At 38.7% G+C, this 26,063-nt stretch overlaps 1 protein-coding gene across 2 annotated transcripts in view; it reads right to left on the bottom strand.

Annotated features, from left to right (window-relative positions):
• NTNG1 (netrin G1) overlaps positions 1-26,063 on the bottom strand; it is a 322,383-nt gene that overhangs the window by 68,217 nt on the left and 228,103 nt on the right. For both annotated transcript variants that reach the window (XM_057744743.1, XM_057744753.1), the window contains exons 4-5: positions 16,335-16,507; positions 4,646-4,672 (exon numbers count right to left, since the gene is read on the bottom strand). In XM_057744743.1, the coding sequence (XP_057600726.1) occupies positions 4,646-4,672; positions 16,335-16,507 (200 nt within the window). The remainder of the gene's footprint in view (positions 1-4,645; positions 4,673-16,334; positions 16,508-26,063) is intronic.

Below are 26,063 nucleotides of genomic sequence, written 5' to 3'. Positions count from 1 at the left end.
TTCCTCTAGTTCCCAGGAAGTGGAGCAGTTAGCTGGCCAGCTTTCTATTGATGTTCTAAGAAGACTTCAGTGATACCCCACTCTTAGTTCACAGTTACATGTTTGCAGGTTCATCACAGGACCTTTCAGAGATCTTTGCAAATCTCTGTTTAAGCTAGGAATTTCCAGATGCCCTCACACAGAGATAACAGCAAAGGTACAGATATCAGCTCACACTTAAAAAGTGACCTGACACTCTAAAGTCATCTGGGAAAAGGTTAATACATGAAAAAAGTCAGATTTGCTCAAGGTGGACAATTGCTGTTTGCTAAAGATTGCTAAACCTCTTGGATTTTTTTTTTTCTTTTTAAGGTAGGGGATACTTTCCCCTCCTTCACTGGAATATTTAATTTATTCTTTAGGATTAAAGTAGCAGCTATGTCCTAATGTTCATTCAATTTTAGGATAACCACAAAGGTTTCATGAATGTGAAATGCTAGTTACACAAATATGAAATGGATCTATGATGAGAATACTGGGTACATGATATAACAAAGTCCCAAAGGCATTTCACCTGGGACAGCAGCTTTCCTTCTAGAACATCAGCAAACAGTTCAGAATTAATGTAGTACACCATGCAATGTGCCATATAGCTACACTAGCCTGATAATTTTTTTCTGCGTTATATAAAACCTCATTAGCTAAAGGGCAATTCAAATGAAACTTTTATTTGGGGGATTTAGAAGTATTTAAGCAAAGGGAGAAAAACAAACAAACACTGCAGCTCTCTGGACAGCATGAACAAGATTACTAATAACCTTTGAGTGGGGAAATGATTACCCTTGTTATTTTCCTCACGATCCAGGTTTCCACAGTAAATCAGTACTGAACAAAAGTATTTGGATGCTGTATGGAAAACAACTTCTACAAGGTCTCCAACTGGCATCAAATGTTTTCAAGTATGAAAACATCTCTGAGCTTTCTCAACAAGCTGATGGATCCCTGCAGGTAGCACTTCCCTTGTTTAATAGCCCTGCCAATGAAATCAAATTAGAGATGAATTTTTAACTCTGTGATGAAGGCAATGCTCATTATAAGCGAAAGCAGGGAAATGGAACATTCCCCTTAAGTGAACCGTTGTTTCAAATTGAATAAGTTGAAAAGGAGGAGACAGCCAAATGCCTCCATCAATATTTTACACTTTATAAACCATGATGTCAATCATCTGAAGGTAATTTAAGGAAACAATGTACACTTGGGTTCACAAAATGCCTACATATGTCTTTTCTTTTGTTGCTATTCTAAGAAATGTTTTTGTTTATTTAAAAAATCCAAGGTTTTCTAAATGGTGTTTCCTGATGCGAGTTTTCAGTGGATGGTCTGCCTTTAACCTCTGACTTTTCAAATTTTAACCTCTGTCATTTGCTTTTTAAGTGATAATCACTCACACAAAGCTATTTGTACTTTAGGTCAACCCTTGTTCTAATTATGTTTTTTAAAATAATATACTGTTTAACATACTTAGTGAAATCACTTGCTTTTCAGGACTAAGGATCAGATAAATGTATGTTAGAATGTAATGATTAGTTTATCACTTTAACAAAAACACCTACACCAAACCAAATATTAATTTGGATCATCAGCATCAACAAATATTCACTTGGATAAAATTGTGAATGTTTACTTCTAAGTGCACAATACATTTTATATAAAAAATGAAACCTGAACGAATTACTACTGCATATCAGTAAAGGAAAAACAGAGCTCATAAGGCTCAGAATGGCTACAGATCTATTTTGGGATTCATTAATTGCTGACAATATCACCAATATTTTTTCAGCCATGGCCGAAGCACATCAAAATGACCAAGTTTTAAATCAAGTACCTTTGGGATGTTTGGGAAACCTATTTCTTAATAGATAGACAACAGCAGGTACAAATGACCTTAATGGGAAATTTGCTTCAAAAACATTTTTAGCAGATGATCAGAAAGGATGACCACTCTGTCCATGCATTTGAACCTTATTACAGGTTTTGAAATCTACACTGAAATCTATGAGGCCTCCAAAATCTTTAGTCACTGTGTATATAGCATATGTATGTGAACTTATGGTTACATACATCAATCATTTATGTCGATAATATACATCATTCATTTTTCTTGAGATACTCTTTGATGATGGGAATATCGTGGGTGTTATATCTATTATAATGGCATCTTTCTATATATTTGGTGGAATTATGTTCATTGATTCCTTCCTTGGGATAAAGTGAAAAGTCCTGGAAAACACCCAAACTTAGTTAAAAATCTAAGCAGCTCTCTCTTCTCTGGCTTGTACCTGGGAAACCCCATTCCTCTGCCCTCTAGAACAGGCAGTGAGTCCTCTGTGCATGAATTCTTGCCCTTTGGAGAGCAAAGGAATTCACCAGTTCACACAGCAAGCACCTTATGAGTCCTCAAAGAAGGAATGTGTAAATGCCATTAATGCAGCCTAGAAGATACAGTCATGTTTGATGGTTTTATGGTAAATCTCTTGATCTTAAAGCCAGGCAATAAGCAAGCTAGTCCTGTGTGATGTTGGGTGACCCCTGGAAGCACTTACATCCTGTTTGCCTGAGAAATCTGAGGAAATACCCATTGCACTCCAAGCAGAACAGCCAGAGGCATCATGAAGATGAGGTACAAGCTATCACTTTCTTTGTTAGAGGGTTCTGATTAGGTATTAAGGGGTTAAATTTTTCTAATTTCCTGATAATAAAGGTTAATACATTTTCCAAAGGCACAACAAAGCATCCTTTCAGGTCACCACTGGTTTGAAAATAAAACAAAGCAAAACTGGAATTTCCTGATTCACTGTGTAAAAGGTCAACATCTGCTGATGCTCAGAGATGGGTCATGTGGTGGAGGCGGCCAAGTGAGATGTCGAGTGAGCAGTACAGTCAGAAATTCCATGCAACACATGATTGACACTCTGAACAGAAACACACCCCAACGCCAAAGAACTACTTTCCATCCATCCATTTCTGAAACTTTTGACAGGTCAGATCACCATAGCAGTCTCAATTATCTGTCTCAGCTTGCTTCCATTTGGTTCCCTTTGGTTCCAAAATGCACGCTCAAATGCAACTGTCAGGGCCTGAAAGGAGCACATTGTGGCGTATTTACATAGTTAGGCAAATGCCAAGGGAGCTACTACAGCAGAAAAATTAGACTATTAGATCTTAAGGTTTTCATTTGCAAGTTTGTAGCACTGATGCCATTTCAACAAGATCACAAAGAGGAAGCTGCAGCATTAAGCTGGTAGCTAAATGAATGTGAACACTAGTTCTATTTCTATTTACAAAGCAGCTGATTTTCATGGCATTTAACACATCTAGTGCTTAACAAATCTGTGTGCAGGCCGACTCACAAGCTTAAGTAAGCTAGGCTGATATATAAATCGGAAGACCTGACTGTGCATTTATGAGAAGTGGGAAGTTGTTTTACCCAAATTCTGAGGGTACTGGTTTTTAGATGGATGTTGGGTATTGGAATGCTCCAACCGCTGCTGTTTACGCTTCGATCACCCTACTTGGCCCAGCACCTATGACAAAGACTGTGAGGGGTGAGACCCCAGTGAAAATGCATCTTTTCCCTTACAGTGCACAATCTTGGCTTCCTCAGTACTTCACTTCCAATCAGTTATTCAGTAGCTGTTCAAAGGTTTTAGCCATCAGAGAGAAAGGGAACAATATTTAAAAATATGTGAGATTTGGCTCCGAAAAGTTATGGGGCATTTCCTCAGCGAGTATTTCAGGCTTGGTGTTGGGATGTCATTGTTTTACATGTAAAGAGGGAGCTATGGCCTGGTTCTCTCAGGATCGCTGCTAGAAAGCTCTCTGCAATGGTACTAGAGAAAAGTTCCATAGCGTGTTGAAGAGAGATTTCTCTTTTCAACTGCTGATATTTCTACTAAACTATTCCTTGCAGGAATTTCCAGTAGCCCTACTCGTAAATTTTGCACCTATTTTTTCATACCCCTTCTCTATCAAATTTGAACCTAAGTAGTCAGGAAAACATGGATAACTGTATTTTAGGAGGGAGAAGTGGACATACTGATTATTTTTTTTTTCCTTCATTTCTCCAGAAAGGCTAATGATCACAAATCTACCTCTTTCAGGCCTTCACAAAGGCTACAGTTTAATGCATTAATAAAATTTTGTCCCGCTGGTTTCATGGTGATTTCTTTGGATTCTAATGAATGCACCTAAAGCATTCATTGGCATTCATTCTCTGATTTTCTAAATTATGGTAGAAATCCATATACAGTCCTAGGGAGGGAGTTCAATTTGCTTGTTGGTTACTAAATATGGGTAAATAGGACTGTTTATATTTTTGCTAAATGAATTATGGTTACGTAAGTAATTGCACCTCTGTAGAGCGAGCCTTCATTGATCAACAGTAGTCAGGAAAGCTGTGGCACTACCATATCCACAGAGGACTTATACACAGATGCCTATTTTATCTGTGCTCTCACCATGTCTGTGCAGAGAACAAACACAGCAATTCAATTCACAAAGGATATATTCTCTTACATCAGAAATGGATACTGGGAAAATAGATCTGAGGTGCTGAACAACAAAGCAAAGCTAGCCTATACTTGGTTTGGTGATTTTTTTTACTTACTACCAATACTGGAAATACTGGGGATACCTGGAGAGAAAGAAAACAATAAAGAAAGGCTGTTAGACATTTATTAGTATATAACATCTTTAACATAATATACAAATCTAAGAAACTTAACACTTGGTAACATTCAGATCATTAGAAAATGAGCACAAAAAACTCCCCAAATATATATTCATCCACTGAAACAATTTTGCTTTATTCTAGAACCCCTTGAACTCAGCAGAATTGGGAGATTCATGTTCAACTTTAACAGCTGGTTCAAGACAGCTTTATGATATCAAACATTTTGTGCTTACTTATAACATTAATGAACATTTGTATGTGGTTCAAAACAGATACGAAGCTAGGCTTGTGTTCTGGGCACAGAGCACCAAGAATGGGTTACATGGGCCTGTGCAAATATACCCACATACGCAACAGACCTCTTTAAATGTGCTGAGATGCATGTGTTATCTGTTGAAAGTCATTTGGCATTTTATTTGATTAACTACATATAACCATCATTTTTAGTCCTCTTTTACTCATCAGATATGTGGATTAAACTCTGTAATAGAAATTAAACTGAGGAGAATAATTCAAGAATATGTTAGGTTGTTTACATCGACTATGGGCTTCATCGATTTTTCAGCTTCTCCTTTAATTGCCAAGCTCTGCTAAGGTGGTGGAACCATTTCAGAATGTGACTTAGCTTGGTATCAATGTGGACATGAATTTAGTCTGTTACCCGATGAAAACTTCTGGCTAAGAGCAGGGGCATGAGAGCCAAGCTGTCTTGGTTTGAAGCTTTGCTCTTGTACATTGACTGTGTGACCTTGGGGCAAGTTGCTTATGCTCTCTGTGGCTCAGTTCTCTGCCTCTCAGGGTTGCTGTAAGGATTACATATATATAATTAAAGCACTTAAAGCATTGCTTGGCAGGTAGTATGCGCTATAACCAACTATCTTTGCTATGATTACTATTATTGATTTACTTGGTTCATCAAGCAAGCAACATCATGATAGATACTATTAACTAAGAGTCAGAGATTTATATCATTTCCACTAAAAGTTCAGGTAGCCGTGTGGGTGACAGCATGAGATGGGGATAAGTCAGAACTGAGTGACAGTCATGCTTTGCAACTGACTTAGCTGGGTGATTTCGGGCAAGTTCCCAGCCTCTCTAAGCCTGTTTCCTCATCTAAAAGGGACTAATAATATCTACTGCACAGGGTTGCTGTGAGAATTGAATGAGATAATTCATAAAAATGTCTGACACATGGTACACAGTCAATAAATGATAGCTGTTAATGAGCTGTTCAGACTTGTTCTCCACATCACTGAAGTGTGCTAACAGGTGGTAAAGGTAGGAATCGTTAAATTTCTATTTTAGTATTTAATCTTTGAACAACTGCCCTCTGCTCATGTTAACTAATCATTGTGCTTACTCATAGATTTCTAGCTTTGTATTCTTTAAAACCAAGAGCTATTTTCCTATTTCTTAGTAGGGAGGGGAGAAGGGGAAATTAAAGCTTACCATGATGTTTTAAAAAATCCTGGAAGGAATGAAATCTTATTTTCAGCTATTAGGTACATTCTAAATCTCTTGATTTTAAATGCGCAGAGCTTATGGTGCTTCAGCTTAATTACTGATCACGGATCAACCAAAACTGGAAACCTAAATTTTCATTTCCACATTTTAACTTCGTCTGAACTGAATTTTAAGCTGGATGTGATTTCTGCAAAGGACTGCTGGATTCCTGACCTGACATTTCAGCAGACTATCATTGCTGCAGTGTGACAGTGACTTGGTACTGAATCTTTTTTTCCTTTGCAAATCCTCTGTTGAGTAAGGTATGATGGCAGCATCATAATTTTAGTATCAACTGCAGAAGCTCCAAATTTCCCCACAATTGAAAATCCTGCTCCATTACAAGGAACTGACTTGCCTTTGTAATCCGTCAAAGAGAATGTAAGTTAGGACGGCAGGAAGAGACTTTTCATGTGATTTCAAACTTGCATGGAGTTAGAGGGCCATGCATAATGCAAAGCAAAGTTCTCAGGATGCTTGGCCAGACAAAATGGAGAGCAAACATGTAAGACTGTTTGATGCAGTACTTGCTGCAGGTGAATACTTTAGAAAGATGCAGAAATTTTTCCATTCCTCTGCGGATGCCAGTGCTGGGGAGAAATGTTCATTGCAGCTATACAAACCTCGCCAAGCAAGCCCATTATGAGATCCTATTTTCCTCATGAAGATGTTTTCTATTACCTAACATTTGGATGCTTAAAATTCAGGCTCTTTCTCATTTTGTGGTTTAAAATTTTTGAGGTGCTGCCAGGTGAGTCACTTTCTATTCCATTGCTGTAAAATGGGAATTGCTTAGAAAAGATTTTTGAAGTTGAAAATACCTGAACACCAAGGGATGTTCGTTAGTATACTGTCAAATGTTATTTTTTCCATAATGTTTCTTATTGTAATGTTCAAACACCTTGCTTTAGTTCTCTACAGACAACTAAAGAATTTAATAAACCGGTTATATGCATTGAAAAGGCTAGGAGTAAGTCATGAGAAATCTTTCAAATGCTTAAGAAACTAAAACAGGAAGGCTACAATTCATTTCATGAAAGGTGGGTTTCTTTGGGGGCTGTAAGTGCTGAGCCAATGAATGCAACTCCATCTTACAACAGTGATGGTTGCCCATAAGCCACAGGAATGAGAGTCAGATTATGTTCAGGAAAATTGTCTAGACATGTGTTGGCAGGTTTTTAAAAAAATATTCCCTGTGAAGTGACTATTATGTAAAGAACATTTTTACCTTTAAAATCGAGCTCAGAAGTTATTTCTTCCCTTTCTTCTTCACCTCCCTGATGTGAATTAGCCAGTGTCCTTTGTGATCGCACACCTCTTTGTGTGGGCCTCTGCGAGCAACTTAACTTCATGATTTTGTGCTTGCACCTCTGAGGGGACAAGCATCACATCTGTATCCCTATTGTCTGCCCAGGGCAATGCCTGGTACAGAATTGCTCAATGTATATTTGAGCAAAAGTTTATCGTTTGTTTCCAAGGTTTCTATCAGAGTGAAAATACCACTTTTGGTCATAGTACGATCTTGTCCCCTATAACATGTTCCACTGAAACATTCCTTGGAGTTCAGTATTAATAAATATTTTTGTTCTCTTTGGACATTTCCTCCATTCTGATAGCAAGAGTTATACAATGTACAGATATGCCCTTCATCACTCTGCCTTCCAGGAAACTCAGAGGCCAGCTTGATGCTCAACTGGGTAAACTCATTTAATGTTTGGCTTATTTTCTTTCTATTCTTTTTTTCTCACACCTTCCTTTTATATTCCTATTTATATGCTCTTATTTTTATTTGTCTTTTTTCCTAAGCTATCCAGGGGGAAATGCAGATTTTGAGGGTCCTAAAGGAAATACAAATCTGGGAGCTCTTTTTGGGAATATTAACTTTATAAAATCAGACATGAAATTAATTTTTTTTTTTAATTTAGAAGGAGTCTAATGAGGGGCCCTGTAATTTAAGCTTCATTAGCTTACATCTATCTCTAAAAACCTCAAAAATATTTGGGAAGGATAGATGACAGGTAGATAGGAAGGAAGGAAAAAAGGAAGATACCAGATAAGCAAATTCGGAAAGAGTGACAAAAAATGGAGAGCTGAAAGGGCGTTAAGAAATCATCTTACTCAGCCTTTTCATTTTAAGGAGGGGAAATCGAAGGCACAGTGAAAAGCAAGGGCCTCGTCCAAGTTGACCCCTTTATAGTCAACACTGGAGCAGGTAAAATTCCTAATTCCTGTCCACTGGGACACTGCTAAACTTACACTGAAGAAATGAAACACAGGTACGAATGAGCTTAAAGGGAAGCTTCTGCAATATGTGGTATATGAGTTTCAGACTTCTAGATTAGAAACGCTCCTTCAGTCAGAGATACACACACACACTGAGGAAGCCAAAGGGCCAAAGAATATGAAGGTGCTAAGCTTGTAGGTACTTGCAGTTTTTCCCTCCTCAACCAGCCCTCCCCACTCCCATATTTATTTATTTTTTTTTAAAGGAATTCTACTGCAGTTGAGGGATGAGAACCTGGCAGAATTATACAGTTTGTTATTTTCTCCTTCCTCCTCCTCTTCCTTCTCTCCCCTCCCCTCCCTCTTCTTCTCCTTCTCCGTCTCCTCTTCCTTCTTCTTATTGCAGCTTTACGAACCCTCCCACTAAGTATGTGGCTAAAGGGGACATAGTTAAGCTTAAGGAAGTCAACATGATGGACACCTCAACAATAAACACTCTGATTTTTCAAAGCAGATGAATGCAGCACTAAAAGCCATAACTCCTTTTGAGAATCAACGGAAAGTTCAGCAGCTTTTTATCAAGAGGGAAGCAGAAGAGACAAGGATTCAGCATGCTTTAAATTGAGAGAAAATATTACCATTGTTGTGTTAGGTGGTTCGAAAAAAGCCTATGAGGTAGGTGGCTAGATTTTCTTCTAGCCAAGCTGCAGCCACTAGGAGCTCTAATTCCAAAAAGCACAGTTGTTTGTATTCTGGAGAAGCTACTTCCAACATCCTTGCAACCTGGCTCCCTGGTCCAAACTGCTGTTGATAGGAGGTACAGTGAGTTGTCTCCCAGGAACTTGAAAGTGAAGGAAATAAGATTGCCTTCACAGAATTACACGGTTACATCAACACATAAATGATCCAATCAGAGATAGCTAAGTCATCTTAGAACAACAGAAGGGCTCTGGGACCTGAGCATCTATGACACATCTGACAGAGGTGACATTAATCTGTTGATAACTTAGTGTATTAACAAATATGAAGATTGGAAGAAAAGCTGGTCAGAAGGTAAAAGCCTACAAAGAAGAGCATCTTCAGGCACGTGGTGGCAGTACCGGCCTCGCACTGTCTCAGGAAGAGGGAGGCTGACCCTGTCTGTGGTAGGATGGATGTGTCAGGATATTTCAGCCTGATGTTATTAGCATTCGAATCATTTAAGTTTTCTGATCCCATGCTCACCAAGCAACCTTCTGATTATTATCTGGCTCTATAAGGAGACAATTACAGGGGAGAGAATACACTGATCACAAGGACTGAAACATTCTGCACACTGTAACAGTTATTTCATATTGTGGCTGCATAAGCTGGCATTTGGACACAATTTCTCTCCCCATATAGTTGCTGTATCCAAAGAGAGAATTTGCTCTTTAGACTGGGATGGGTCCACATGCTACATTTCAGTGAAATTATAATGATAATAACAGCTAGCTTCATTGTGTGCTTATTATGTGCTTGACCCTGTTCTAAACATCTTACATGTATTAATTCATTTAATTTTTGTGACAACCCTACGATGTCAATACTCAGGTTTATTTTACAGATGGGGAAAAATTCAAATACAAAGAGCTTGCCTGAGATCATTGCAGTCAGTTGGGAAGGAGCCTAAGATTTGAATCCAGATGTCCAGGATCCAGAGCTTGGGCCTCTAACAACTACTCTATATAATTGATCAGTTTATGACAGGCCCCTCTCTCTTATCTTTAATCCTCAAAATAAAAAAAAAAAAATCTGAAGACACAAAGGTTTTTCCCAAAATTTACCTGCAGCGCAACATAATCTGAACTACTTTGGTGACAAAACCTGACTGGAAGGGGTACAAGGTCCTCTCCTTTACCTCACTTAGCGAAAATAATCATAGGTTTGTTACAGAAATATTAAGATGTTTGATTAAGTGGTGCTACCTGATATTCTGCTGCAGCTATCAATGTAATATAATGTATGTACACTGTATTACCTTTTAAAATTAAAAAAAATATATTGAATTCCAAATCAGATCTGGTCCCACAAACATCAAATAAGGGGCTGTGAACTAGTGGTTGTATCCTGGTTTTATATATTGGCCCTATAGCTTGGTTCACATACATAAGGCTCTGAGAGGAAGGTCCTCTCTTATTGTGCAGACAGAATCAGGGTTTTGAGCCTGAAAAACTGGTGGTCAGAGCCCACGAGTGGTCAAGTCACCAAGGCCACGAATGCCACTTAGGAGGCCTGTAAAAACCAGCAGCCAAAATGCCATCCCTAGATGGCTGAGCACCCATGAAAAGTAAGCGATTCTCTTTGCTACTCTATTTCCTCCAAACCTCAGCTGGTCTCTTCCTGTGGGAGACTGAAGGCCCTTGTGTTAGAGCTGCTGAAGGCCACATATTCCAGGGGACATGGGAAGATCGATGGAGGTCAATGCATCCACAGGCACATTTCAAGACTATTTAGGTTTACTTATTCATTCACCAAATAATTAATTCCACAAACATTTATGAAGGCCAAGAATAAAATGTGGTCCCATTCTTAAATTGCTAACATTTTAGCTCCTGATGTCAGAATGACCTGAGTTTAAATCTCGCGCTGTCATGTGTTCGCTGTGGGATCTTGGGACAACCTACATATTGATCTTTACATGCCAATGTTTCTTTATCTGTAAAATGGGGATAAAAATAGTACACATCCCATGGGGATATTGTAAGGATTTAATGCAAGAAAGTACATGAAGCATTTCACAAAATATAAAAGGCTATGGTAAGCTTAATAAATATTAGCCACCATTATTACCATTATCATTGTAATTTTGATTACAGTCAACCAATTGTAGGTGTACATACATTGTCAAGAACCTGGAGAGAAAAGAGCAGCTGATTTTGCATAGGACAGTCTAGGTAGGCTGCATGGAGGAGTTCACATTGAGGAGTAGTCTTGAAAAATGAGCAGAATTTCAACAGAGAGTGAAGAAAAAGGTGATTTGGGAAAAAGAAATGAATTTGGTATCTTGCAGGTTGACTTTGAGATCTTCAGCCTGGGTTCATTAGAACGATTCAGGCTATAATTTGTTTATTCATATTAAACCAATATTAATTGATAAGATCTAAAACCACAAGAATAGATTGGAACATCAAGGGGAAAAACTACACTGAGAATGAAAATTTAAAGCAAGGGTAGAAGGGGAGTCTTTGAAGGAAAAGAAATAACAAGCAGTGATCTAGGAAGAAAAGTGGGAGACAGTATGTTTAGAGAAGACTAACTTGTTCAAACAGGTGCCAAATGGAGTCTACACCCCAGTGGAGGACACAGGAAGTCACTGAACTTTAATCGAGAAGCTGAGACGTGCAGTCTTTGGGGTCAAGACATACCTGGGATCAAATCTTCCTTCTCATTCTGACTAGGTTGCTATACCTTAAACAAGATAATTTTCCTTAGTTGTCACCAGATTCCACGTCTGTAAATGAAAATAGTAGCATCTACCTTATAAAACTGTTGTGAATTAAAAATGAACTAATGCATGAAAAGCACTTAGGAAATTGTCTTGGTAATGACACACATGTGTACACCTGGGAAAATATAAATTGATCAATGCAAATGTAATACCAGAGAACATAATAGAACAATCATCAAAGTACTTTCCATCACTCAGAGGAGACCTAGATATTGTGTCACAATTCAAGTTGGATTTCTGAACAAACAAATAATGTCAATGTCAGACCAATTTAATTTTCTTTCTTTGAAGAATATTAGACCGTGTAGGTAAGAGGGAGGTAACAGATTGAATACAGCAGAACTAGCTGGGCTTTCTGTCTGTCTCCACGACATTTCTATCAGTAGGCAGAGGAAATTATTTAGAGCAGCATGTCCCCCAAAGAGTGTTTTATAGAAAGTTTTTAAGTGTTTCATGAACAATAAAGTTTGGGAAACATAGGATAAAATAGATTGCTTATTTTAGGGTTCTCAAATGTTTTTAATACGGTAATGTGAATATCTGAGTCTGTATAATGTACAGCATTTTCCAAGTTTATTTGGCCATGGAATTCTTTTAAAGGTCATAGAACACAGTTTGGCAAGCAGAGGTCTAGATCATATTATGTTATCTTTTTTGAAATTACAGTTCCTAAAGGTTAATTATTGTTTTCAGCATCTATATGTAAGGATCAGAACTTGAAGAGGGATCAGAATTTTATTCATGAACTGGACAAGGAGAATCGAGAGAATCATGATTACGCATGAAGTTGGACAGAGTTTCTATCTACTTGGAAGACAGAAATGAAATTCAATGGATATTCAAAATAGAATTCTATCAAAAATAGAAAGAAGACCAATAGGGAGAAAAAGAAAGACATCTTACAGATAAAACATAAGCTTTGTAGAAAAATAAGAAATATATTGATACACGTACACATGGCTTTAAAGAACCAAGAAAACACATTGAATGTGTTCAGTGTGCTTCAATAAAAAGCACAATGAATAAAAATATCATCACAAGAGTTATTACTTCTGCCTCTGCTGAGTCTATTATAATGAAAAGCATAGGGAAATGTGGTGTGTCTCACAGACTGGGGTGGCGGTATTTTAGAGGGCTGGGGCTCTGCATTTTTATCTCCGGGCTCTATATGCTCCATACAAAAGTAGCCTTGGAGTTGCTCCAGAATTTGGGACTTCCAAGCCATAGGATTCCTAGCAAGGTCCCAGTTTAAGGACCTAGTGAGTGATGGATTGAGTGTCTTTGAAGGGAGATCTTAAAATTTCCTGATATAATGAAGCCCTCCTAGTTTTTATGCTGAGTGGGCAGGAACTGATCTTCCTATTCAAAAATTATCCTGGCTGTGGGGAGGGTTGGGGGGGAATGAATTGGGAGATTGGGATCGCCATATATACATTAACAATAAGAAAAAAAATACCAAATTGTACACTAAATATATGCAGTTTATTGTCTGTTAACTGTATCTCAATAAAAGTTCTTAAAAAAATTATCCTGGCTGCTTGAGATTCTGCTAAATCCAGAGATTATCCAATATGAGTGTTATCTCTAGGCTACTGAAGAGTTGGTGTTGAGGGATCAGAGATTATAGCCACTCCTTTTTACTTCTTAGGTTTTGTATTCTTGTATTAGGATACTGCATATCCTAAGTGTCCCTCTTAATATCTGACTTGCAATGTACCAACTAGAGTTGTGTATATATGTGTGCAAGCATGTGAGTGTGTGCATGTACACATGTGTGTAAGAAAAAACCAATATGCTATGAGAATCATAACAGTGCTAGAAGTCCTGTGTTTGGCTTAAATTTCCACACTAAAAAATTAGAGGACTTCCAGGGCAAACAACCAGGTAAGAGAGTTGAAAATCTTATCATATGAGAGATGGAGCTGATGATGTTAACCTGGACAAAAAAGGAAACTGGGGTTGATGTAGTATTTAAGGCTTAAAAAGAAAAAGAGGTTGGAAATTAGGAGACACTCAATACTGATGTTAACAAATAAGTTTTATAACAATTAAAACCATCCAATAATTGATAAGTCTGCCTTATGAAAAAAAAGCCTAAAATGAAATTATTTTTGAACACGTATTTTGTGACAGGTGTTATGCTAAACACATTGAATGCATTAGTTTATTCATTTCTCTCAAAATCCCTATGAGGTAAGAACTGTTATTATCCTCACATTACAGATGGGAAACCAAGTGATGGGGAGGTTACTGCTTTACTTTTTCAAGGTCGCAGAGCTAGTGAATGGACAAACTGGTATTTGATCCTGGAACCTGTGTACTAAATGACCAAATTGCTTACTTCCATCCTGGTATACATGCAAGCAGTCTGATGTGGCAGAGATTTCATTTAAAGGGTTCTTTCCATTGCAAAACTGGACCATTGAAGATTATCTTAAAATCTTCAATCTAGATTCTGCCATGTTGAGGATTGAAACATTGAATTGAACCTCCTTGGCCATTGCATCTATCTGTCACCTTCCTATTTTAACAGGGATGAAGACAAGTCTAGAGAAGGCCACTAAAAACTAAGGGATCGATAGACCATAAAATCCACAAGGAAAATTGAAAGAGGTTGCATTTCTTGGACCAGGGTGAACTGGTGGTCTGCAATGTGCAAAAAATTAGGGGTATGTAAGTCATTTCCATGGAGAATATAACAAGAAATCCACTGCAGTGAAAAAGCTCGGCTGGTACAACAAGGTCTTTCCAGTGAAAACGTCTTGTAATAAGCAAGACTTTGAAGCACAGTCATGGGTAGAAGAAAATAGGGTCGTGTTCGAGTAGAAGCCAATGCCTTCACCAGCCGTCTGTCCCAGCCGCCTTTCTGGTAGCCCTGACCAGCTGGCCGGCCCTGAGAATGGGCCAGAATGCCAGCAAGTGTTTGTGAACATGGTTCTCTTCCATCCTGTCCCACGAAAGCAGCAGCAGACATCAAAAATGAAATCTGAGCCACGGGCAACTGAGGAAAGCTTTAAACTAAATGTGACAACTGTGGTGCTAGGAATTCTCGCTCGTCACAGGGCACTGCGACAAATAAGCTCATGAGATTCCTCCTGAACTCAAGAGTCTATGGCTCTTAACAATTGAGGAAAGCCCACGGAATCTCTGTTAATGAAATCGCCTTGAAAAAAAATCAACATTTCTGCTCAACAGAGTTTTATGTATTAATTCTGGGAGCTAGACTGTCAGTTTTTTCTTTAACACAGAAAGAAATGGAATACCCTTACAAAGAGGGATTTTTTTTTTTCAACCTTTGATGGATTTTTTTTCCTGCTTCATAGAAATTTTATCATAATTTCATGCCCCCATTCTTTATGGCTTGTTACTCGGTCCATCACTCTTACATTTAACTTGATAAGGTCCTGGTTCCTGTGATATTAGTTTTTGGGTTTTGGTTTCTCACAGCTGCTGCTTTGAAGTGCCTGATAACATTCTTAGCCTTACACGGAGCGGGTGGCTTTTTAAGGTCTCATTCTCCCACGGCTCACTGTCCTGCTATTTCTGTTACTTCTCACTTGAATGTGTGTATTCTCAACCTCACCCTTCTCTACTTTTAAAAGAGGTCAAACCTTCGGCTTTTGTGAGTGGCTAATTGGCCCATGCGTGGAATTGGGCAATTTTTTCTGGAAGTGATCACTTCTCTTCTTGAGCATGTCAGAACATGTCTTCCTAGGGATGTTCAGGGATTTCAGAGGAGCACACATGAGTGGTCACGGGGCATCTCTCATGGTTCCTGTGAACACAGATAACGCCTGTGCTCTTTTCACATGCACACAAACATCCCTTTTCTTACTGTGGTCCCTGCAGGCTTACAGTCATGCTCTTTATCGAAAGGTGGCCTCTACTAACAGGATACATGCCAGGCATGACCTCAACTGCTTGAATTTGGAAAAAGCCAACCATTTCACTGGAAATGGTTAGGCCGTAGCTAAATTTGGAGAGGGAAGCATCTTCTAGACAAAGCTTCTCTTAGGTTACCCAGTATGGGAAATGGAATTGTAAACATTTGGAGAATTTCTGGAAGTAGCTTACGGTTAAAATTAAGTCAGAGTTCAGATTTTTGAATGTCTTTGTTATTTTAATAGGAAATTAATTTGGAGAAGGAAAAAAGAACACCTCCTGTTTTATCCACTTAGAAAAAATTTCTCCTGTGGTCTATCATTTCCAAACACATTGATGTGAATGTTGGAAGACTGAGTTTAACAGATGATCCGAGTGCTAAAATGTGCTTACAGGTGGGAAAATAGGGAGTAAAGCTTTGGCTGCATTTTGAAGAGGAATGGGACTACTGGTAAGAGGAGTGAAAGCACAATTGCAAGTGAAATTGAGAGGAACTCTCAGCTCATCGTGCACAAAATATGGTATTACCAAGCAAAAATTACTCACAGGTATTTGCAGTGCCTTTAGGGATGGGGAGATACGAGCCTGGACTCCAAGGCCGGCCCTGATAATTCTTCTTGCATTTCCCACAGTCTGGACCTGTAGTGTTGTGCTCACATTCACAGGTCAATTTGCTGTTGTCATACACACACACAGTGGCATGGAGATTACATTTGCACCTAGGCAGAGGAGAGACAAGAGTTCATTGTTAGGTCAAGTTGGTCTTGGTGATCACGGAGGCTTCACCTATCCGTCTCCTAGGGTTGTGGCTTTCACAGCCTGCAGTGCTTGAGTGCTACCTAAAGACTTAGTAAAATGTAGATTTGCAGGCCTGACCCTCAGAATCTTTTAAACAAGTGTCCTTGGGGGTGGGGGTGGGATTATGATACAGCCTGACCTCATACCACACTTTGAGGAATCCTAATACCAGTCAGTCAGTTTAGTGGGGTCTGAGGGTCCCTTAAGGCAACTGTGCCATGAAATCAAGGGTTTCCCAACAGATATCCAAAATATTGCCATTAGTGAGAGGCTTTTCTGTGCTATTATCAAATCTACAACAATATATCTGGGTTTGAAGAACAATGTCATCTTCTGTTTTTCCTTAAACCAGAATAACAATTCTTGTTTAAAAAGAAATATAACCATTGAGACAATTTGTTATTCAGATTTATTTTATAGACCCCAAGAGGTTATAATCAGATGTTCTCATTCTGGGCTCTAAAATGGCATTCCTCAGGCAGAAGAGTTTTTCCACCAAGGCCTCTAACTAACCTGAGTAATCCTCAGATTTCCTACCCACATAAAATAATCACAAAGGTCTCTCGTAAATGGGTCAAATGACTCAGAAAAAAAAGATGCTTGGAATACTAGAAAATAAAAACCTATATGTGGCAGGGGTTTGAGGTCATTAGCCAAGGCCTTTCCTTTGGCGCCCGTGAATAAAGCTGTGATATATGAGAGGAAACAACGGAATATGCAAGTTCCACAAAAGAACATTCCCATATCCAAAGTCTCTGACTGTAAAACTGCAAAGGCCAACTTGATGTTTGTTGAGGTAGCAGGCTATAAATGCAAAGTATGAGCTACATCCTCTGGAGAAGTAAAACCTAGGTCAACAGAATGTCCATGACCAGAGGTCAGAACAATATATGTGGGAAGAGATGTGTCCACACAAAGGAAAGAACCTGGATACCCAGACCTGAGGATAAAGGGCCAAGATCTGTCAGGGTCAGAACCTGAAAGTGTGTGTGTGTGTGTATGTGTGTGTGTGTGCATTTTTAAACTAGTCTGGCCTTTTTCAGGAACTAAGACAAAAACATAGAAAGTCAAGTTTCATAAAAACAAAGAAATATTGTAGCTCTTTACCTTTGCTTTATTTTTTGGCAGATGTCATGTAATGCGAAAAGAAACAACACTCTTTCTTAGGTAGGAAAATAAGATTAATTAACAACTGCTGTTGGTCTCTATGATGTCTGTACAGCAACATCTAAATTTCTTTCTTGTGCACTAATGGTATGTTTAGAACACTGACCCATACTTACGGCAAGGAAGCAAAGGAATGGCTAAGACTATTACTGAGAGCTGCTGGGCTCTCTTCTAACTAAAAGGTTTAGCCCCTAAAGCAATGGCCACCCACTCAACTTCCCTGGGTAAGACAAAGCTTCAGCTCCCTCAGGGGTAGACTACAATTTGTAGTACTTATAACTACACTCTGCCTTCTGCATAGTTATAAATTATAATAAGCTGAAATGCTACTATTTAAACAATACCTATTCAATATCGACACATAAACAGAATCTTTAAAATTAACATTCATACAATCTTTTAAAAAAGAGAAAAAATTCACTCAAGTGAAACAGATAGTGTTTAATTATGAGCTAGGTCTTACAAAAATCTCCTACATGCAGGGAGTTACTTGTGCTAAGTTGTTGATTAAAGAATCTTTCTCCTTCCCCCATTAGCACCTTTATTTATGGGTGTGTTTATAAATAGGGAAGATGTTAGAAACCTAAGTGATAGAAGCACCAGCTTATACTGATTTAGCACCCTATCTGATGTTAAAAATTCTAAATGAGGAAATGAACAACGTGACCCCAAAGAATATGCTGGTTTCATGTATGAAGACCAAGAATGCAAGTAGTAATTGTAAATTGGATTATATATCTTGTAGCTGTTAATACTTTCATACTGGTAGTCACTCTCTGAGTTATAGGCAATTTCTATTCTAAAGACTATATTTGCTGAGAAAATATTCTTCAAATAACAAAAGGAAGTGAAAGAACAATAGATGAATACTTAGTCTTATTTTTCCCAGATTTCTTTCAATTAATGGTTCATCTTCACCTGTCCAAAAGCTTTTTAATCATTCAAGGCTCAACTCAATTCATAACTCTTTCTTGATATTTACCCTACCCACTGTAGACACCCTATCTCTAAGCTTCTGATCCCCTTAAATATTTTTGTGTGTTTGGTTTGGTTGGTTATTTCTTAAGGCTCTTTCTGCTTTTAGAATTTTTACTCACTGCATCTCTCTCATCTTAAGGAAGAAAAATACCCACTTTGTGCCCTAGTCTTCCTTTCTTGCTACCACTTTAACACTCCTCTTTCCCTTCTTGAGTTTTCTGCACTTGCCATCTCCCTTTTCTCACTGATTCCAACTAACTACAGCCTCTTTTGCCAAGATCATCCATGACCTCCTTGGTGAAAATCAAATGGATATTCTTCCTGTCTTATTCGACCCCTTAATTGGAACCACTTGACTCTGTGGGACCACTCCCTTTCCCCTGACACACTCTCCCCACTGGATTTTCAAGGTCATTTTCAGGACTCTCTTCTGTTGTTCTCTTCATGTGCTGTTCTTTGGGTTCTGGACCAACACAGTCAGCCTAAGTGACTTTCCTTGAGCGCTCTTATCCAGGTTGTCCCTTCAATTTCCTCTGTGGTCCTTAACTACTTTTGAGTTATACGCATTTTAAAGCAAATTTGCATCATTTCTTTTCCCTAGAAACAAGCAAACACATGCAAAATAAGCTCAAACATTTGGAAACATTTTAGGAGATTTGGATTCTCTGTTACCCATAGGAATCCACAGAACTCCCTCCTTCCATTATCACGTGGTGAAGATCTTCTGCCCAACATGTAGATAAGCCCTGGTGCTGTAATCTCCATCACGGATCTCTCTCCGAGACATATCAAATTCAGCACATCCAAAACTGAACTATTTGGCTTCCGTACCCCACCTACTCATCCTCCTATGTTTTCTGTCTTAGTACATTGCATCACCTTCTAGTCAGTTGGTCAAGAATGACCACTCCCACTCCCTTTCCTATCACATCTAATCTGTCTTTATTCAATCTCTCACCCAATTCTGAAACTCCTCCTCCTCGATAACTCTCAAATACATACAGCTTTAGTAATTGCCACTTCCCTGTTGACACCATCATCATCTTTGATCTGGCTTATTGCAGTGGCTTCTACAGAGACCTTAATGCTTCCGTTCATACTCCTCTTTAGCCCAATCTCATCACAATAGTCACAACAATCATTTACACAAAAATATTTGGGTCACCCTGGCTTAAAACCATTGAAAAATTTCCCTTTATTCTCAGAATATAGTCCAAGATCTATAACATGGCCTACAAGTCCCTTTGAAATCTATCTCTTGTTCCTTCTCCATTTTTATTTGCACCACTACCAATTCTACAATTAGTTCTTCAAACTCTGCCTTCAGGTAAACTTTTAAGCTGTTCTTTCCACCTAGAACATACCTCTACCTGTTTTACCTGCATAATTTTTACCATTCAGATGTCAACTTGGCAATCTCAGTGTCTGGCTCCTAGGTGATATTCAAAACCATCTGCTGATTAACTATCTGAACATTTCTCTGACCCACCAGAATGCCCTTCCTATGGGCTTCTCTGACACGAGGCAAGGCCAGTCACACGATGAAGTCCGCACTATCTCTGTGTTAGGCTTAGGCTGTATTGTAATTGTTTATTCTTCTGTCACTCTCACTGGAGTGGAAACTCCTAGGAGCAGCAGTCACGTTTGCCTTATTTACTGTAACATCCCTAGCACGGGCCAAGCTACTTGGCACATAATAAGTGTTAAAAAAAATCTGACAAATAAACAAGTGACTAATAAACAACTATACTTCCTGAAAGCAGGGACTTTATGTGCCTGTTCTACTATGATGAATACAGCAATGGATTAAAAACAGAGAATCAATAGGCATGTACTAAATCGAACACTCCATGAGGTATTCTGAAAACTGCTCTCACCACTGATTTTCATAACTAACCTTATATTGGACAAAAGGAACTCTAAAATTGGTGAGACCTTGTAAGCTAAATTTAATTTAACTTAAACTCCAGAAGATTTGCCAAATGTCTGAAAACTAACACAAGAGCTATCCTAAAAAAAAATGCTTAACCAGGAGAAGAATGCAATTTAGGAGAGAGAAAAAACAACGTAGAGGAGAGCATTGTGTAGCATGATTATTCTGGAATGTACATCTTTTAGTTTCAACTCCTTCACGTAAGGATGGCCACCCTGGTTCAGCTAAAGTTTGGCAGAATGCTGCTTGGGTGCTGGCTGCAACTATAACTTCTCCAGCAGTAAATGTGCTGACCTAGCTCGGCTTTTCTTCAGTCATTGTGACAACTGCTGTACCAGGGCTGAGCTTGTGAAAGTGGACACTGAGGCATCATGACATTGGCCTGTATTTGGAAATGGCTCCCTTTCATTGCCCACAGTCAGTTTATTCTCATCATCCATTCCAATCAGCCACTAAAATCCTTTATTTAGAGCCTTTGCCAGAGTGGCTTTTCCTCTGACAGAAAAAAAAAAAAAATTGTACTTCACAGTGCTGGGAGATTGCTCTCAATTCCTGGTGTTATGACCTCTGGCCTTGTGAAGGGGTGGAAGGCAGACTTCCGTGACATCCACTCATCTCTGACAGATTCATTATCCATTTCCATGGCCATCCAGCTGCTATGTCTGCCATCACATTACGTGGGGGAGGAACTGCACAAGTGGAGACCTAACAGGCTTCACTAGCAGTCACATATCTAATGTTTGGGAGAGCTGAGCCTGTTCACCAATTCTGTTTACACGTACAGAACTCATACCAAGACACTGCAGATAGAACTAAGTGACTTGCTTGTACCTCAAAGATCCACTTGTGTGTAAGTAACAAATTGCACACACTGTCAAATAAGGGCATTGCTAAGACAGACCTTAAAAAAAAGAAGTGAGCTCTATTCTGTGATGCAAACAATGAAAACCAGTGTGTTCTTGCTTTCATTTGGGTCTGTACTTCCTGTATTTTAGTGACCAGCTGTCACAAGTCAATTTAATCTTGCTTATAAAAAGGCTCCAACATTTAGATCTGTGCCACCTGCCAGTAGGTATGAAAAACCCATATAGCCTGCCTGTTCTTTTTTTTTTTTATATATAACTTAATATATTTATTCTGGGAAGCATGCTATCTGCCAGAGTTTCCTGTGAGTTAGAGGTCTGTACACGTAGTCTACTAGTAGCGTTTCAAATAAAAGTACCAAGACAAAGAAGTTCAAAACTGACCCTTTGTGAAACAAAACTGGAAGGGAAACCAGGCTTGCTGCTTTTTGGCTACTTTTATGCCATAGGAGGATTCACCCTGAAGTGAATGAAGTTTAAGCATCAGGGGGCCCTTCCAAAACCTTGAGAATGACCCTAACAATGTGTTCATATAATCATATGCTTTTGTATTATTTTCACAAATAAGATACTATTATATTTTTTAATTAATGAAGGTTTTTCCTTAATAAGCCCCCCTCCCAAAAGGCATAAATTTCAGGCACTACAAAACCTGGATCAGGTTTGCCTTGCCTTGTCCCGGATTGGCACTAGCTACACAAATACTTGTAGAAAATGAGTGAGTACAAATATCAGAGATTTGGAGATGTCTTTTTCAAAAGGTGATAAATTATAAAATGCCTCTCACATGCTTTATCTCTTTCTGTAGCCCCTTGACCTTTCTCTTTTCACTTTGACACATGAATTTTTGATCTCTACTTCGATACATTATTTGAAATGGGAGACTCACAGCAATACGATTTAGAGATTATGAGTTACAACACTGGAATCAGACAGCCTGGGTTCAAATTCTGCCTCTGCCACTTATTTGCTGTGAAGCTATGGATGACTGACTTAACAAAGAAATAAACAGAGCTAACCCTGACTAAACACTTCCCAGCACCTGGCATGGTGCTAAGTGCTTTTTGCATATTTCACATATTATTTCATAAAAACTTCGAAATAATCCCATGGAATTGGCACTATTAATGATTATAGATGATGCATTTGAATATTGAGGGACTAAGAAATCCAAGTCTCCCAGGTACTATGAGCTGCAGCATGGAATCAAACTATGGGCAGCTAGCCTGCAGAACTCAGCTCGTACGAATACAGAAGGTATGCTGCCTTCCTAAGTATGGCCAGGCTTCAGCTGCCACAGGGACAATAAATGAATGTGTTTCAAAGAACAGTTTTGGGGACTGAATAAGATTATCCATGCATACTCTTAGCATAATGTCTGACAGAAAGGTATTAATACATGTTAGTTTCAATTATTATCATTATTTCTACTGTTATTATTGTTACTGCTACTACTGGGATGGGCTATCTGATTCACTCCATAAGCTTTTATTAATAACATATTCTATGGATAACACTGTGAGAGGTCTCATGCATTCAAAAAGAAGACAATGTAGAGTCCTAATCTCTAAGGACATGCAATCTGTTGAGTCAAGAAGATGAAACATATATACACTACCTACAGACCACAAAGATTGAATACTCTATTTAATCATGACAATATAGGAAAGTAGGGTATTAACACCGAGTTGTCTCTACATTGATAAGGATGTATTTCTACTAAACAGTCAGAGGTACAGCCCCTATCACTGAAGGCAGGTGGAAAAAAAAAATCAGCACTTACCAAGCCCCACTATAGACCTGAAACTGAATAGATGCTTTATGTATGTTATTTCACATCATCGTCATCACCACTTTGAGAAGAAGGAATAAGTATCTCTGATTTGCAGACGTGGAAAGTGCAGCTGAGAGCAGTAAAGTAACTTGCTCAAAGAAACACACTGCTGGTAAGTGGTAGCCAAGAGTCAATTCCAAAAGCCGGGCTCCTTCTAGGACATCACTTTATTGGAGGAACTGGTTCAGAGGAGAATGAGACCCATGGTTTTAAACAGTGATATTAATACTTATTCTCTTACACTTGTTACTCGATGTGTGATCTGTGACCAGAAGCTCTGGGATCACTTGAGGGCTTTTTAAAATCTCAGGCCTCCCCCAGGCTTTCTGAATAAGAATCTGGATTTTTAAATAGATCTCTAGGTAATTTACGTGCACAGTAAAAGTTGAAAAGGATAGCTGAGCTCACCAGTGTATCAAAGTCCTGCTGAAAGAAGAAAATTAAAATCATGGAGGTGATCCTTATACACACCTTCTCCCTTCCATCATATTGTCTGTAACTCTCTGGCCTAAACCTGACTAGCACTAAGGTTCTAGCTGTACTCACAAGCTGAATATGTACATTATAATATATAATATTATATATAATATATAACATAATTCAATAATAAAATGACAAATAACCCAATTAGAAAATGGATGAAGGATCTAAATCGATATTTCTCCAAAGAAGATACGTGCAAATGGCCAGTAAGTACCAGTAAGCACATAAAAATTGTTCAACATCATTAGTCATTAGAAAGATGCAAATTAATATCATAATGAGATACCACATCGCATCCACTAGGATGATTATAATTTAAAAAGATGGATAGCAGCAGATGTTGGCAATGATGTGAAGAAACTGGAACCCTCATATATTGCTGGTAGGAATGCAAAATTGCGCAGTCATTTTGGAAAACAGTCTGGCAGTTCCTCAAAAAGGTAAACATAAAGTTACTACATGACCCAACAATTTTATTCCTAGATATTTACCCAAAAGAATTGAAAACATGTCCACACAAAAAACTACACAAATGTTCATAGCAGCATTATTCATAATAGCAAAAAGTGGAAACAACCAAAATGTCTATCAACTGATGAAAGAATAAAGAAGATACAGATAACAATACAATAGAAAAAAACATAGTAATGAAGTCTGTTACATGCTACAGCATACGCAAACCTGGAAAACATTATGCTAAATCAAAGAAGCCAGATGCAAAAGGCCACTTAATATATGTTTTCCTTTATATGAAGTACACAGAACAGGCAAGTCTATACAGACAGAAGGCAGATGAGTGATCACCAGGAGCTGGGGAGAGGAGTGAATAGGGAGTAACTGCTGGTGGACAGGGCTTTTAGAGTGATGAAAATGTTTTGAAATTTGATAGTGATGATGGCTGCACAACTTTTTGAAAATACTAACACCCACTGAATTGTGCATTAAATAAATGAGAAAATAAACTAAATGAAATTGCGCATTTATCCAAAAGAGATAACAGAAAACAGTAGATAAGAGTTTGGGCTCTGGGGTTATGTAGTGTGGTGGCAGCAGGAACCTTATGCAACTTCCTTAAGCTCAGTTGATTCCTCTGTAAAATGAGGATGGTAAAATACCTACCTTGGGGGTTGCTGGGAGGGTTGAATGATACACTGTGATGAGGTAGAAACTGCTAACTGATCTTTCTTTTTCCACACCAGAAAAGTTTTAACTGGGCATATGGTCACAGGCATAAGGACTACATTTCCTAGCACTTCCTTTAGCTAAGTGTGGCCATGTGACTACATCCCAGCCAATGGCATATTAGCAGGAGTGGTGTCTGTGACATTCCTGCTGGGCTTGCACTCCCTTCCCATTTCTCATTTAGTTCCTGGAACATGCACGGGGTATTGAGTCATCTCAGACCACACGGACTTTGGTAGTGGAACCAGGGCTCTCAGACAACCTGCCCTGCAGTCAGGGGAAGGTGGGTCAGGGTCGGTGCATGGATGGGTGGGTGGTGGGTGGATGGTGCCCCACCACCCCAGCTCTGGAGCACCTACCTCCCAACGGCCAGGAGAGAGAGATACGCTTCTACTTTGTCTAAGGCACTGTTAATGAGTCTTTCTTACACACATCTGAAAGTATATCTGAAACAGCACCTCATATGTAATATGCACTTAATAAATATAAGCTACTACTATCACTTGTATTTTTTAAGCACAATCTTATAGCAAAAGGCTGGATCTTCAAATATCAAATGGGGCTGGTCTGATCCTAATCCCATGATGAAAGAGAAGGTTTCAATCTTTCTAGCATTCTATGACCACTTCCTTCATTAATAAATTCTAGACTCTGATGCTACTTATCACTGGTAAGCAAAACTGTTTTCAGAAGATGTGTTTTTATAAGCTATACAATGGTCAAAGTTCAATGTGAAATAGATATCTGCTTATAATTTTTTGAAAGCGGTGACACACCAACAGACCAACAAAGAGGCTGGACATCCAACTTGTGTTTAGATTTCTGTATTACAGGAGAAGCATAAATGAAAGAAGAGGTGTTAGGACTCTAGGAAGCCACCGTGCAAATCCAGAGGGCAGGTTTCCATATGGCTCTTGAGCTCATTCTTTCACAATATATTGAGTTCCTAATATGGCCCCTGGTTGATGGGGGCTCTGTTCCCCTAACCTTTATTCTTGAAAGCATTATTTTTGAAAACTGATTGGTATAAACTTATT

This window comes from Hippopotamus amphibius, chromosome 1 (assembly GCF_030028045.1).
Source record: "Hippopotamus amphibius kiboko isolate mHipAmp2 chromosome 1, mHipAmp2.hap2, whole genome shotgun sequence".
Taxonomy (NCBI): domain Eukaryota; kingdom Metazoa; phylum Chordata; class Mammalia; order Artiodactyla; family Hippopotamidae; genus Hippopotamus; species Hippopotamus amphibius.
Note: the sequence above shows the minus strand (reverse complement) of the source record. Positions and strands in the feature narration are given on the sequence as shown.